General features: G+C 37.1%; 1 protein-coding gene across 1 annotated transcript; it reads right to left on the bottom strand.

The window, feature by feature from the left end:
• Positions 1-628: 628 nt before the first annotated feature.
• LOC145779909 (uncharacterized) lies at positions 629-8,648 on the bottom strand. The gene is made up of 6 exons (XM_082591582.1): positions 8,426-8,648; positions 2,998-3,147; positions 2,429-2,638; positions 2,091-2,270; positions 1,742-1,915; positions 629-1,568 (listed from the first exon to the last, which is right to left on the bottom strand). The coding sequence occupies exons 1-6, from the start codon at positions 8,496-8,498 to the stop codon at positions 1,342-1,344; spliced, it is 1,014 nt and encodes a 337-aa protein (XP_082447708.1). The 5' UTR covers positions 8,499-8,648; the 3' UTR covers positions 629-1,341.
• Positions 8,649-14,567: the final 5,919 nt, after the last annotated feature.

Here is a 14,567-nt window from a genome sequence, read left to right as displayed (position 1 = left end):
TAGCTGTAATCAAAATCTGCAAGATCTGACAAATCAGGCCGCATCTCCAGGTGGCCATGTTTTATGCTAATTATGAACTATGCACTGTTTTAAGTCTCTTGTTGAATTTTCATTTTGTATGTTTGGTTGATTTCAGCAACATGGTCCTGTGTTTTGCCATGCTAGACAGGTAGTCACTACCTGATCTAGCCCCCCTGAAGAAGTCAGCCGTGTCTGATTGACGAAACGTCGGAATAAAAGCAAATTGTCACTTTATACATCTTGTGATAGTTCAACTTAATTTGCACCAGTAGAACGCATCATGTTGTTGAAAGGCTGTCTTGTAGCTTGGTATGTCTGTTTACTGTTTGTAAGGTTGTTAAAATAAGTTTTGTTAAAGTTTCGTTAAACGAAAAGAATTTCCAAATATCCAGACCACTACATCAATGGTCGTTACGAAATGCGAAACATCCGAAGCACGAGAAACTTTATACTTGAAGATTATATTTCACTCTCAGTGATGTAGTTTTCTTTCTGTTATTTTAGAAATACTTTGCGCTCATGCACAGAATACGCTTTGGCAGATGACATTCTTAATTCGTTGAGACAGTTGCTGGTATGACATCTGACATGTATCTAAAACTAACGATTAGGCTTATATACAGTGGTTTATTGGAACAAGTGGTTGGCAGTAAGCAAAACAAAGACACAAAGTTAAGCGACTCAATAAGCACGAAATAAATTAACAAAGTAATGAACAAATAGTTACCATCTATGTAGGGGTAGGATGATTTAAATACCCTCAACTTAACATTTTGGAGATGTTGACTCATTACATCAAGTCAAATATTTATGTATATGCATCAAATTTGATATTTGGTGGCTTCAATATCATCTGGATTGAAAAATGTTGAGATTAGGTTTTGAAGTGACAGTCTGCATCGATAATGTGGCATCCACTGTCGACTGGTCAGCCGGCAAGTGACTAGCATTAGCAAGATAATCACAATTGTAACGCCGCATAAACCAAATGAATGAAATGCGTTTTTTGTGGTTGATTTAGTGAATGAATTACACACAATTTGCACAAATTCACGGCTACTCGTGCCCTTAAAGTTGTCCAAGCCTGATATCAACTTATCAAATACAAACTAAATTAAAAACCGTTACATTGAAAAACCGTTTTAAGAAATTGAATGTCAATATTTTTTTTCCATGACTATTTCTATAGTTTTTCGTCGCCCCCAAAACCTTCCCGGTCGAACCGACCCCAATTTGTTGACTTGTTCAAGTTATTTCGTTGAGTAATATTTCGATCCTGAAAGCCCTGATAATGTTGTTGCAATTTCTATCCCGCTTATTCTAATCTAAAAGTTGGGTCTCAACATTTAGATGAGCTGATCTTTCAACGTCTTTGTCAGTGAGTATGCTGAACCTATTTTCATGCTGGACAGGAACACCAGGATTCTCTTCATGAGGAATTTCTTCGTTTTCGATTTCTTCTTCATAAGGAATCTCAGGTCGTTCCTCAGGAGAAACTACTTCTTCAGGAGAAATTTTCTCTGATGTTATATCCTCGTCAGGAATTTCTTTTAATAAAATAAACAAGTTTTAAAAGTCAAAACAAGAATAAATTTGAAGCTCACCGGGTCAATGCAAATGAAATTCTGAATAGCCCACATTTTGTTTGCTTGCGTTGCCATTAGATTGCAATCAATGTTTCTATTGGCAAGCAAATCGTTTATTTAAAACATCAACTCACCAACGCTGCTGTACTTTCCATGTTCTTGAAATTTTTCAAAACAACGAAGAGCTTCCTCGCCAAAAGCATCGACCCAGCATGGCAGGTCTCCTTTGCAACGCCTTCGGGTTAATTTTGACTCTCTTTCCCCCAATTGCAAGCAGCTGGTGATGTTAGACATGTAAACGTCAAAATCTGTTGACAAAAAAGTGATATCAACAAATCGAAAAAGTATTTTTTGAGTAAGTTATTGTCAATGGCCGCGGATAACATTCAAGATCCGTTTAGTGACTTGCCTTTGGCTCATGTCACTTATTTCACTTCAAACTTAAATAGGAAAATCGTTGCAACATTTCTCATTCTTCCTCACTTTGTTCAGCTTTGCATGCTGCCAAGCAAGTTCCTGAGCTCTGCCCTGCGATCATCATCCAGCACGATGCGATAGTTCCGCATCTCGCGTATGCCATCGCTATCTTCTTCCAGCTTATTTTAGAGCATTCCCATGCGCATTGCAGCATTGTGCGCATGCGCGAGCCAATCAACAAAGAATCTAAAAGTAAAAGAGAAATATTGACATGTTGATGTGTGATGATCACGCGAGTTCCCATAGAACATTTAATAAAAGAAAAAACGTACGAAGATTTTAGAAGTCCACGCTGAACAAAGAATGAGAAAATAAAACTTAACCTCTCTGACCATTCAACTCACCAGACTGATAGCACCAAGGCCCCACACGTGGAGATCTTTCAAAGCAACATCCTCTTATCTCGCAAGTCCTCCTAGATATGGATGGCCATCCACACTGGACACGATCTTGGAGAGTCACAGAGCAAGTGTTCATAACTGATCTCTCTCCTCCATTGATCAAAGAAACTGGTGCAAATGGTTCTTCAAATCGAGCAATTCTACCAACTTTTCCTACAAATAAATTAACGGCATTGCAAGAAGCTTGGTGGCGCTAAAGGTTTATCGCAACCACGAACAAATTAGAAAATAGTAAAATTATTAAGTTAGGCTAAGAAGTGTAAGCTATTAGTAAATGGTTAGATTAAAAGCAAGAGACATCTTTATTCTTCAGACTTTAAAATTTAACTAAATATTCACATTCCTAGGATAACTAAGCAACCGACATAATTTCAGATGAATTCATCTATCAAAGTTGCAAATAGAAGAAAGATTGACAGTTTACAGTAAAAGCTCAAGGATATGAAGCAAAATCAAACTTAGCATGCAGATGACCAGGATTAAAAGAGTTTACTCAACACTTTTCTAGTCACCTTGATCTGACTTCCTTTCATCAGACTTGTAGCAAAAAATAGAAGTCTTGATGCTGTCGTCCCAGCAGCAACCGCGACTCCTGCATTCCGACCCGCTAATTCCAGACCATCCACATTCAACACGTTGGCGGGCGCGAAAGCGACACGTTCCTGTGAGAAATCAAGTGGTTCAACAATGATAGATTGTTAAATTCACGATTACTTTGATTAATTGAAACGTTGTTTGTAGGATGGTTCACATAATAATGATGAATAGGTATGGGCAGTGGCGTAGCTATGGAATGCTAGGAAATGTGCCGCCCGGAGCGGATTCAAATTTTGCCGCCCCTTCAAGAAAAGCCATGTGAAAATGAAATGCGTTTTTTTATCAGTTAATAATCAAAATCATAAATCGTAGTCTGAAAGTGCCGCCCTGGGCGGTCCGCCCCCCCGCCCCCTAGCCACGCCACTGATGGGTGAAACATAGATTAGCTCATTGGTAATCTTGGCCGTTCGGAGGAAAGTTTATGTTTTGTACCGTATAATTTCTAGGTGCCAAAACACAAAACTAAAAAAAATATTGAAACAAAATGCCAGAAAAAAATTGGCTTATTTCACTAGTGTTTTCGTTTTGTTTGAGATAATCTAGTTTTTTAAACCATCTCTAAAACCATCATCATCAATAGTTTGGTTAGTTTGGTTAGTTTGGTTTTGAATTTTCATCTTCGGACTGACAAAGCCTTGGTAGGTTATTCCTGGTAGTTTCGCATAATTGTGAAGACTTTTGACGCAGGGCCGGTTACCGAGATTGACAGAGTGAAGTTTTCCGATCGTTGAAGTCTTGTTGCTGGGGAATTATTCCATCCATTAGGTGCCACTGAATGGAAAACAGTCCTGAAATGCGTTGCTCAACCACACCCCGAAAGTCAGCGTCGGTTAATTTTGAAATTTGTTTGTTCACGAAGTCACGCGCTAACCAACAGAGCTATCGGGGCTGACAAAGACTCAATAAAACGGAAGAAGCAATAAATTCAAAAGAACAAGTAGTTTTTTAAATAAATGGATTATATGCAACTTATTATAGCGAAAGAATACGTGAGGTTTTCTTTCCAAAAAGCACATCCCACATCCCCGTCAACGCCAATATGCTAATGACAGAAAGAGAGTTCAATTTGAGGTGAAGATTGCTTGATGGAAAACCGTGGGCAAATGAGAGGTGATGGGATGCAGATTTACCTCAAACATTTTCAAGGCAATTAAATCAAAAGATAAAAGGACGAAGGAAAATCTAATGACCTTTTATCATCCCGATAACTTATGCATGGCCTGAGTTACTGGCTCGAGGCGATGTTTACTCCTTTCATTGCACATAGTCAGCCACACCACACTCGCATTCCTCTGCAGCAGTTTATCAGCACAGTAAGAACCGTAATGCGATTACACGATGCAGAGGTGAATTGTGCCTCGTACCAGTTGTTTGTTTACCACGGAAAGCGTGATGAGGTTCATTGCTTTTACCGAGGGATTTGTGGGCTACGTGTCCGTGTGTGCTATTTCGAGCTTGAGAAGTTGAATCGCCTTATTGTCGTTTTGCTTAATTTTAATGCGTGTAACCTTTAGATTAAAATCTTTTGACGCACTCGTCTGTCGATTGAACTCAAATATATCTGGCTATGTTGTTCATAGGTTACAGTATCGCTTTGCTGCGTTCTTCTTGCACATCTTCAAATATAGCGATAAGAATGTTCTGGTTACTTGGCAACTTGAATCTGCTTTTTCCTTCACTCAAAATAGAAACCCCGACCACAAAACTAATTACTTTTAAAACACAAAAAATTTTCCCAATCTATTTCTCCAATCTATTATGAATTGCCAGGTCTACGCTATGCTCTTAGTGTTTCTTAAACAGGTGAATGGTTCACCCCAGGGTGAATAAAATTTTTGCAGGGGTGAACCAACCAAAAGGGGTGAATAAGGGTGAACCGTCAGAAATGGATAATAGCTTGCAAGCAGGGCGGATATTCCGGGTGTTTAACTTGTTCAGTGAACAGGTGAGAATTTCCATAAACAAAATCAATTCTAAGTTTTTCATTTTTTAATCAAAACTAATTGTTTTTTATAAATTTTAATATTTTTTATTGTTTGACAAGGGGTGCAAAGACAAGAGTGAATGAAATCTGGAGATAGATGCTAGAGGTGAACAAAACAAAAAAAGTTTAACAAGCACTAACACAGTCGTCTACAACATGAAGCAATGAAAATGACTTGCTGACAACATGTGGGACATCCTTTTACACGTTTATCAAAATTTATCCAACATGTATCAAACCGTCCTATTTTTGTATGTTTTACATAATAATTGTTGCAATTCGGAGGTGGTATTCAGTTCACGTGTTTTCCCGTTATTTCAAGAAAACTTTCGCGAGTGCTGTAGCCTATGCCAGCACACAATTACATAATGGTCGTTGGATAATTCTTGGTCGCTGGTTTGAGTCTTCATCCTCGGCTTACTCAGTCTGAGAATGTAGATTCAAACCAAAAGCAGTTGTTTCTCAATCTCAGTGGCGAACCCTTTTTATTCATTGAAGTAGTGTGCCTGCATGTGCACACTAGTGTGTATGAATGTGTAGTTAGATTTACTGTTATGGGGTGGTGGCTGACTAGATTACTGCTTATGGTCTTTCGCTACCATCCTGATTGCACCATACTCTAACCAACAGTTGTAGCCTACAATGCCCAAGCCAATGTATTTTATGCAAGTTTTCAGAATTAAACTTTTTAAATCGGAAACGATGTAAAGAATGTCAATTTTGAATCATCATGTTTAAAGCAGATTTGATTCAGTGTTAAGTTCTCTATAATTTAAGCTTCTGCAAAAAAGACTTATCACTTTCAGCATTCTTGCGGCCGGGAACTTGGTTTAAAAACTTAACACAAATTTATGATGCACATGTACTGCCTTATGCTCCATGTAAATGCCTGAATGCAGTGACGCCAATAAGCCTATACATTGCATATTTTCATCATACCATGAAATTGATGTTTGTTGCAGTGAAAAGTTTATATTTCTTTTATTTAAGTATTATTTTTCATTTATCAACATGGTCTGTAAAGTATAAAATTTCAACCACAACCATAGTTTACAATTTTTAGAAATGAAACACTCGAAACTTGTGCGGCATCACTGTTCACTGATATAATCCATTCGTTAATGTAAACATCACAGCGATTTGTTTGTCATGCAGCTGTGACTATCGAAGATAAGCTTGTTGCCATTTCATTCTAGCTATTTGTTTTATTGTGAAGGCTAATAACTGTTTTGAGAGGTTTTAAAGAAATAAAAACTTTTCAAAAGTAATGGAAAAAATAAATTGAATAAAATATTAGTTGCTTAAAAATATTTAATCAAAGCATTTTATACATTCAACTTGTTCTTGTTGCCAGATTTTGTTTGTCCGCAGGCTGCCGACCGAAACTTCTGCTGAAGAACGACCGCTTCACCCGATTATAATCGCGCCAGTCGCCGACTTGTTCGTCGGGCGCAGACACAAAGCAACACCATCGTTTGGTTGTGTAGGCTCGAGAGTATGTCTTGTCTTGGTATTGTACCACACCAGGATGACGAGGTATGTGGAAAACGGCACAAAATCACTTTGGAAATTTGGCACTGGATCACAAATTCTTGATCACTAGGGTCCGCTCATGTCAATATAGTTCTTAATAGCCTTGTTGCGTCATCAAACGTAGGCCTAAACCAAAGCTCATTTCGGTTAGTCAGGATGCATTTAAGTTGCTTTGTAAAACAAAACAAAATTGAACAAGTTAAAATTCGTCAAAGATCTGAATTATCAATTTGTATTAACCCCACATAGGTTTTATTTTTTTTAGTTTTGTGACTGTTTGAAGACTAATAAATATTGTAAATATTTTCTTCTATGCGTTTTAAGAATTCATTTTTTGTAAATGAGATGCAATCCACCCAGGGTAGAGGTGTGCAATGTTTTTCTACAAATAGTTTAAGCCGTAAGCCAAATAAGGATAGCATCATCTGAGAGTGAGCGTCTTAAGTCAACCGCTGCGCCATCTCATGTATCTTTATAAATCTTCATACTGTATTGCGCAACTAAATCAAGACTTTAATTATAACAGCAGCATTCATATACCAATTAGCGACTCATTCAAAGTGCATAAGCAAGCTATGCTCCTAGACCAAGGGACTCAAACTCAAATTGCTCTGAGAGCCAAATTAACACTTGTAATTTAGCTCGAAAGTCGCAATACACAATAAGAAGTCAATAAATAAAATAACACAGTTTAAACGCAATAAAAAGGTAGTTTTTTTGTCGTATCCAGGCTTACGCAGGATAGTTGAAGATTTAGATTTAGTGGACGGGAAGGCAAGGAAGCCAATCTTCGTGTCCACCTTCAGGCATGCCTTCAAGTGTTCTGTCAAAGACACAGCTGCATGTTCTTGAGCAGTGTCGAACCGGCGCCCTTTCGATTGCCTTACTAGGGCTCTCTGCTCTCGGCTAGGCAGGTAGTTGGAACACACCAAGAACGTTAGATCGCAAGAAAAAATAGTAAAAACAAAGAGATAGAAAAACAAAGTACGCAAAAGAAAAACAAAACGAACGCAAACGAGACGGACCTGGAGAGTAAAAAGCTTGCAATCAACTTTCAAAAACGCAGATAAACAAAAGCTTGAAGAACTGATCTCAGCTCATGCCAAGGTTACTAGGTACAGTATTGCACTAAGACACAATAAGTGAATAGGCAAAGTGATTGTGATATAACAATACGAGTTTATGCAATAAAAGGGCGCCACATTAGTGCTAAAAAGTCGTGTGAAGTTAGATTGGCATTTTCAGATTTTTTGAACAATTTTAAAATGCAGTTTGTCTTTCTAAATCTATAGAAAAAAAGATGTACCGTAATTGTTAATTATTTTAAAGTTTAAAATGCATCGCGGGCGGCACCAAAAGTCTTCGTGGGACGCGTGTTTGAGACCCTTGTCCTAAACGCTGCACATGACAATTAAAAGAAAACTAGTTTATGTCGTCATAAACCGCTAATGACGGAATATGTATCAAAAGCCTTCGGAAATTGCACAAATTGCCTCTTCTGTATCATTTACTAAAAGATGTGCATCAAGACTTAAAATAATGTCATCTATAAAAATCCTAAAGTCAAAATTTAACAAAAAAGTTTTTTTTAATCGTCCTGCTAACCACGGCCACTCTTGTGTGTGGGGTAAGAGAGAAAACTAAAGCTGAAAGCGAACTCAAAAATAAAACTTAACTTTTTGTAAGCTATTAACGAAATTTTGGATGGTGACTACCAGTCAGCATATTTCATAGCGCGCCTGACAGTCGAGGCCTCTAGGTTAAAAGTAGCCTACAATGAGTGTTAATGTTCAGGGCTTCAAAAAATGAAATATAAAATAACTTACCTTTCATGGGAAGAGCAGCAGTTCCATAGACGATTAGAAGCAAAACAAAACAATAAACAGCTGGGATTGTCATCTTACTGTGTATTTAGCTTTGCTGAAGTTCCTTTTACAATCCGCTAAAGACAAATAACAATTTACTACTAATCGATTTGTTTCTATTCAAGAGTTAACTCACACTCCGCTGTACAAAACAAAGTATTCTGAAGGTAAACAGACATCTTTTCGAAAGCTGCATCGCTGCTTTTGATTTTAGGTACGGTTGATAAACTGAATAAGGCTAAAACTTAAAGCACTTTGCCTGAGGCAATTACTCGTCACAAATGTGGGCAGGAGGCTGACAGGTGTGAAGGAGGATTGAGAGATCTAAAGTTTTAACATTTTCACAGCTGCCATCTTTGGTCAATGTTACACACTAAGTTATCGTACTTTTATCAACAAAAGGACGCATTTTTTTCTATAATTTGTCAATCTTGGATTGTCATAACTAGCCTACTGCACAATAAAAATGATAGCAAAACAATTGTTCGGAAGTTCACCCTTGAAGTAAATATTGCTCAATGTGAGCGCGCTACTTTTATCAAAAATTAAAGTTCAACAACCACTCTTTTTTTTCTTCTAAGTGCTCAACGTGATGCACGCTTTGGTGGTTACTTCTCTCCAACGTGGACGATCCCATAATCAGAGCATGGTTAAAAATGGAGTTAAACATGGTTAAAAATAGAGAAAATTGAAGTGTTTCTTTGGTTTGGTTTTGAACCTTTATCCTAGGACTGACAAAGCCTTGATATGTAATTCCTGGTAGTTTCATATTACTTTTTATTTGTTAGTTTGTCGACGTATGGAATCCTCATTATCCTTCTTAGAAATCATAGCTCCACTGCCTCGATATTTCTCTCTAATCCTGGTGTTGTGTTGTTAGCATCCCAATTATTGAAACCAACTTCTCCAAGCTTTACTTTACCAACATCATAAATGGCAGGCAAAATAATTTCACTGCATAAATTAAAGAAATCTGGCCATTGTCGAATACGTCTGATGATTTTTATTCAGATGAAAAATTATTATTCGACGATTGGTCCTGTCAAAAAGCATCTAACTTAGCAATAAAAAGGGTCATCCGATTTAATTGTCGGATTTAAACTATAGATGTTTCGCCTTTCCCTTTCACTTTTTTCCATATTGTAGAATCAGAGTTTACAATATCGTGAAGTTTTTTTTTTGCAATACCGCATCGTGAATTTTTTTAAAAATTGACGTGTAGTCTGGCAACATCAATTGTCGTCTGTTATTTTTAAGTTGAAAAATACCCCGAAAGCTACTTTCTTTTGCCATTAAAGTGTTTTAAACTGTACTTGTCACTTTGGCCATAAGCCTATAGCCATAGCTACCAACTTTTTTTCTTGCAAAACTATTAGTAGGCTTATGGTAGAGAGAGAGAGAGAGAGAGAGAGAAACCTTTTATTTTGTCTGTTGCGAGAAAAGTATACGGTACAAAATATAGACAATGCAAATAAAATAGCACCATAACTAGAATCTACAACAGACAGGAAGCAGCGAAAGACTATATTAGTCATCGAGTCAGCTGCTTCCAATAGCTGGTAGATCGAGTCAGCTGGTAGATCGCTGGTAGATCGAGTCATCGAGTCAGCTGGTAGATCAAAAAATCAATTATTAATTATTGTGGCTCCAGATCACGTAATGACAATAGAGTGCAAACTCAAAAGGGTAACATAAAATCAACGTATTTATTTTCAAAATTTTGTTTTGACTGTTTAAAATGCAAAAAAGGAGGAAAGTGGGAAAATTTAGATGTCTGCCGAAAACAAATATTAAAAAGGGGACATGCCTTCCAAAAAAAAGGACGTATTCTAACCTTAAGCACACTTCTAATACAAAAGTTTTTATAAGATGCAATGAAATACCAAAAAAAAGTTGCCAACACCTGTTGAGAGAGATGCATCAGTGGTTTAAAATTTCTAGGCCAGGGCTACTCAACTGGCGGACCGCGGTCCGAATCTGGGCCTTCTGGGTGTTCATGGTGGACCTTGAGCTTTTGAAAGAATAACCTCATTAGCGCGTTTCAGGGCTTCTTTAAACAGATTTCTACTGGGAGGAAGCAATTTTTACTATGATTATCCTAGTTACTGGGGGGATTCGACTCCCAGACTCCCCAAAACTTTCTCAGAAATCCAATTAGAGTCACATTTTACCTAAAAAAGTGGTTTGGTACAGATAGTTTAACTTTCGTGGTTGCATGTAAAAATAACTTATTCACCGGACCGCTAAAAATATTCAATTTGCTAACCTGGACCTTTGTCAAGACAATCTACTATAAGCGTCATGAGTATGACCCAGAGATCCACAGAGCTATACGTGATGGCCGACTATAGGCTGCAGTATCAGGCAAGCGAAGGGTGTGTTCGACAAAAGTGCTACCATTTAAAACAGTTTTTTTATCTTTTAAACCAGTAGTCGCCAAAAGCTTGCCCATTTAAAATTAGCCTAAAGTTTAAAGTTGCTTAAAATTGATTTGAAGCAATTTGAAATTTTGTTGTCTTGCAATGAGAATATGAATTTATTTCCAAAACTTTTAAAAATATATCACTGGGCGTTTAAGGAAAACAAAATTAAGAAAACTTAAAATATTAGTCATGAATATCAACTTTCATCGATCCCATATTTCAAGTGCTGAAGCCTGTAATTTATATTCAGGCTATTACTTTTATGCGTAGGAGAGGTTAAGTATGCAAGTATTTTGGTGGTTTGATAAAAAGATATTGAAATTGCTTTAGATTAATCTTAAAATACTTTTTTGTTGGCAATATTTAGGTCACTGCTAGTGCAAAATAATAGTTTCAAAATAAATAAAAGTTTAAAAACATCTAGCAATATTTTTGTTTAAAGAGACTTTGATCCCTGACTTTGATGTTGTTTTTTGTATTTTTACCTCAATCTTACGTTAAGACCCAAAGGTTTAAAATGAGAAAATCAAAGTTTTTGCTCAATATTTTGATAATGTGCAAAGCTCTTTGCTGCCATCCAACATCCTGTACTTTTGGTATCGTGATGAGGAAATGGTATCATCATCAGGAAATTAAAGTTTACAAAAACAAGTTCGCATCTCTTTCAAGCATCAGTTCAGTCGTTTTTTTTTCTGACCATTACAGCAAAAACAATACACGTCAACGTGGCAAATGTCAAGAAAAAGATAGAAGCGACAAAACGCGAACGTTAAAACGTGCTTGTCACCGAAATAAGTTATTAAGTTGAAAGAAATTTGACATGATAGCAACATCTCAGAAAAATTTAAGATAGAAAGGGAAATAAAAAAGTTACAAACAAAAATAAAACAACATATAACTTATTCAGGCAATAGCTTTATTAGCCCATATAACTTTAGCTGATATTTTCAAGATCTGTATAAATAGACACTTGCTATGAAGATCGGCCATGGGGCGTTATCAAGAGTGCTGATGGTTGTGAGGGGAACACATCTTGATGCGTTTAGCTCACAGCAAAGAAGAGCAAAGCAGGCAAAGAAACCCCACAAAGAAATCATCAATGGGCAAAGCCATTTCAAGCGCAACGCACCAGGCCTTGCACGACTTACAAAATTGTTACAATTTGACGATACAAAACAATGACAAAAACAAATAAAAACAAGCAAGCAAAAACAACATCACCTTCTTGCGGAAATCCAATTATACCCAAGGAAGTTATGTCTTGCAGATATCAAGCGTGCTTTGATATAAAGTTACGTCGATAGAGCAATAATTATAAGATCTCAGCCAGCAAAACTCGTCATCGTCACCTCTACACCGATCCAACGTCAGCAAACGTTGAATCAATGCAAAAAATGACAGGCCTCGTTAGCTGAGATGTAGTAGTGACATGCCACAATAATATAAAAAAGTTGGGTTACCATAATTATGTTTTACGCATTAAACCAAAACAAAAAATTAATACAATTCGCTATATGATATGACGTTGAAAAAAGTAGTAGACAAACAAAGAGACAATAGCATGACGATCCAGTCCAAGACATTGATATAACTAACCACAGCAAAAAAGTTAACGGTCTTACAATATTGAATTTTATTGTGCATGAGTTCTTTATTTAATTTTCGTCTGTCGTTTTAAGGATTGTTAAAATTGTAAAAACTCCTCAATCTATAAGCATCAATTCATGAAACACTTCATAGGTAAGATGCTATCTAGCCAATTGTCGTCGTTAGAATCTCATCTCATTTACCAAGAAACGTAACTCATTATAAATTTATCCAACTATTTTTAATATAGCAGGTTACACGCTTTGAAAAAAAAAAACGAAGTTTTCGGTGGTTTTTATCTGAAGAATACCGTCGTCCCATTTTCCGATTGCCATCGCAATGTGCTACGGTTTATCACAATTGTTGCAATCCACGAGGGCGTTTTCAGCAATTAATAGACAGGCACATTCTGCTTGCTTGTATTAAGTGTTATCAATGATCGGTGTGTTATAATGTCGGTCAAGAAATATTTCAGAAGTTAAATAAATTGTGATTTGATTACGATAAAGATTAAAATCTTGGAAGAAAAAGCTTTTTTTAGTTGTAGGCTACAAGAATGTCATCATGAAAAGCAATTGTCCAATTTTGTGGTGAGCTATTTTTATTGACCTCTATCTGTTTGCCTTTCTCTCACCAATCAAACTCAACAATAAAACTTCTTTATTTGCAAATAAAAAATGAGGAAAACTAGAAAAGATAATTAAAATTGAGTTCAACTTTTTTAACTAATGGCTGTCTTAAGTATTATGTTAAGTACAAAGCACCGGTCGGCCTATTATGTGGTATGTTCTTAAATTTTGGTGTAGGCTATAATTTATATGTTTGGGTAGCAGCTGGCTTTTTGGTTTGGTTGGTTTTGAATCTTTATCCTCGGACTGACTAAAGCCTTGATAGGTTATTTCTGGTAGTTTTGCATACTTGTAGAGGCTCTTGACGCAGGGCCGGTTACTGAGATTGGCAAAGTGAAGTTTTCCGATTGTTGAAGTGTTGTTGCTGGGGAATTATTCCATCTATTAGATGCCGCTGAATGGAGAGCAGTCCTTAGAATGCGTTGCTCAAGCGCACACCCCGAGAGTCGAACCCGAAGTACGGATCCTTTACATCTCTGCAGCTTGGCCACCCTGTAACAACAAGCTAACCACACAGTCACATAGTGGTCACAGCGGTAAACCATAATATCTTCGTTGGAAAGTTGTAACTTAAAATTCCCGGATCCGTTCGTCTGTATGCGATGACCCCGAAAAAGAATACTCTTCTGAAACGTCTTTTTCAAGAATTGTATTTCAGCAAAAAATAGCCACCGGCTGTCGAAAATTAGTGCAACGCGTCACTACAATACAAATTACTGAGATAAAAGACGGAAACTTCGTCTAGTTGGTAAGCACAAGCAAACAGTTAAATATTCGACCAACTTTTCAAAACGACAATTCCAAATGACGAAACAGACTTGAGATATTTCAAACGTACGTAACCAGCTTCTGTGACGTATTAGTCCATATGCATTGTTATGCAATTTCACAAGTGTTGAAACGGTTTGTGCAATGTTATGCTACATGTGCAATGTTTTACAGGTCTTACGAAATATGTTGCAATCTCGGCTCATTTTTTAGCAATTTTCATGACGTTAGACACCAGGTTCAATAGACCATAACGGTTTTATGTGACGTTTTATATGGGGAGCGATTGTCCGTAACATAGCGACCCCTAGTTATGTTTGTCTACGTTTACCTTCTACGTTCTCATCATAGTTGCAAACGGAAACTTCAGCTCTACGAACCGCAGGCTTCCCTTTTCTAATTTGTGAAACCACCTCATGCACTCTCCCCAGTTGATACTTTCCACGTTTACCAATGTCTTGGAGAGAACTCACCACTACAAGTTGACCAGGCTCCAAATTCTCGGCCATTTTTAAACATTTTTTTCCGCCCTGAAGCCCTGGCAAGTAAAAATCGATCCATTTACTCCAAAACTGCTGAAAAAGTGACAAATTGAACCGATAATCCCTTCTTAATTGGTCACGATCATGTGGTTGCCAAACAGCACAGTGGTGGATGACATGGTCTGCGATCTGTTCCGTGGCACCACACTCGCAT

This window comes from Aplidium turbinatum, chromosome 11 (assembly GCF_918807975.1).
Source record: "Aplidium turbinatum chromosome 11, kaAplTurb1.1, whole genome shotgun sequence".
Lineage (NCBI taxonomy): Eukaryota > Metazoa > Chordata > Ascidiacea > Aplousobranchia > Polyclinidae > Aplidium > Aplidium turbinatum.
Note: the sequence above shows the minus strand (reverse complement) of the source record. Positions and strands in the feature narration are given on the sequence as shown.

Excerpts from the sequence above, each read along its gene's own strand:
- LOC145779909 (XM_082591582.1), bottom strand. The coding sequence starts at position 8,498 with ATGACAATCCCAGCTGTTTATTGTTTTGTTTTGCTTCTAATCGTCTAT. Across the intron at positions 3,148-8,425 it reads TGCTGCTCTTCCCATGAAAG|GAACGTGTCGCTTTCGCGCC; the intron begins GTAAGTTATTTT and ends GATTTCTCACAG. Across the intron at positions 1,569-1,741 it reads TGGAAAGTACAGCAGCGTTG|AAATTCCTGACGAGGATATA; the intron begins GTGAGTTGATGT and ends TTTTATTAAAAG.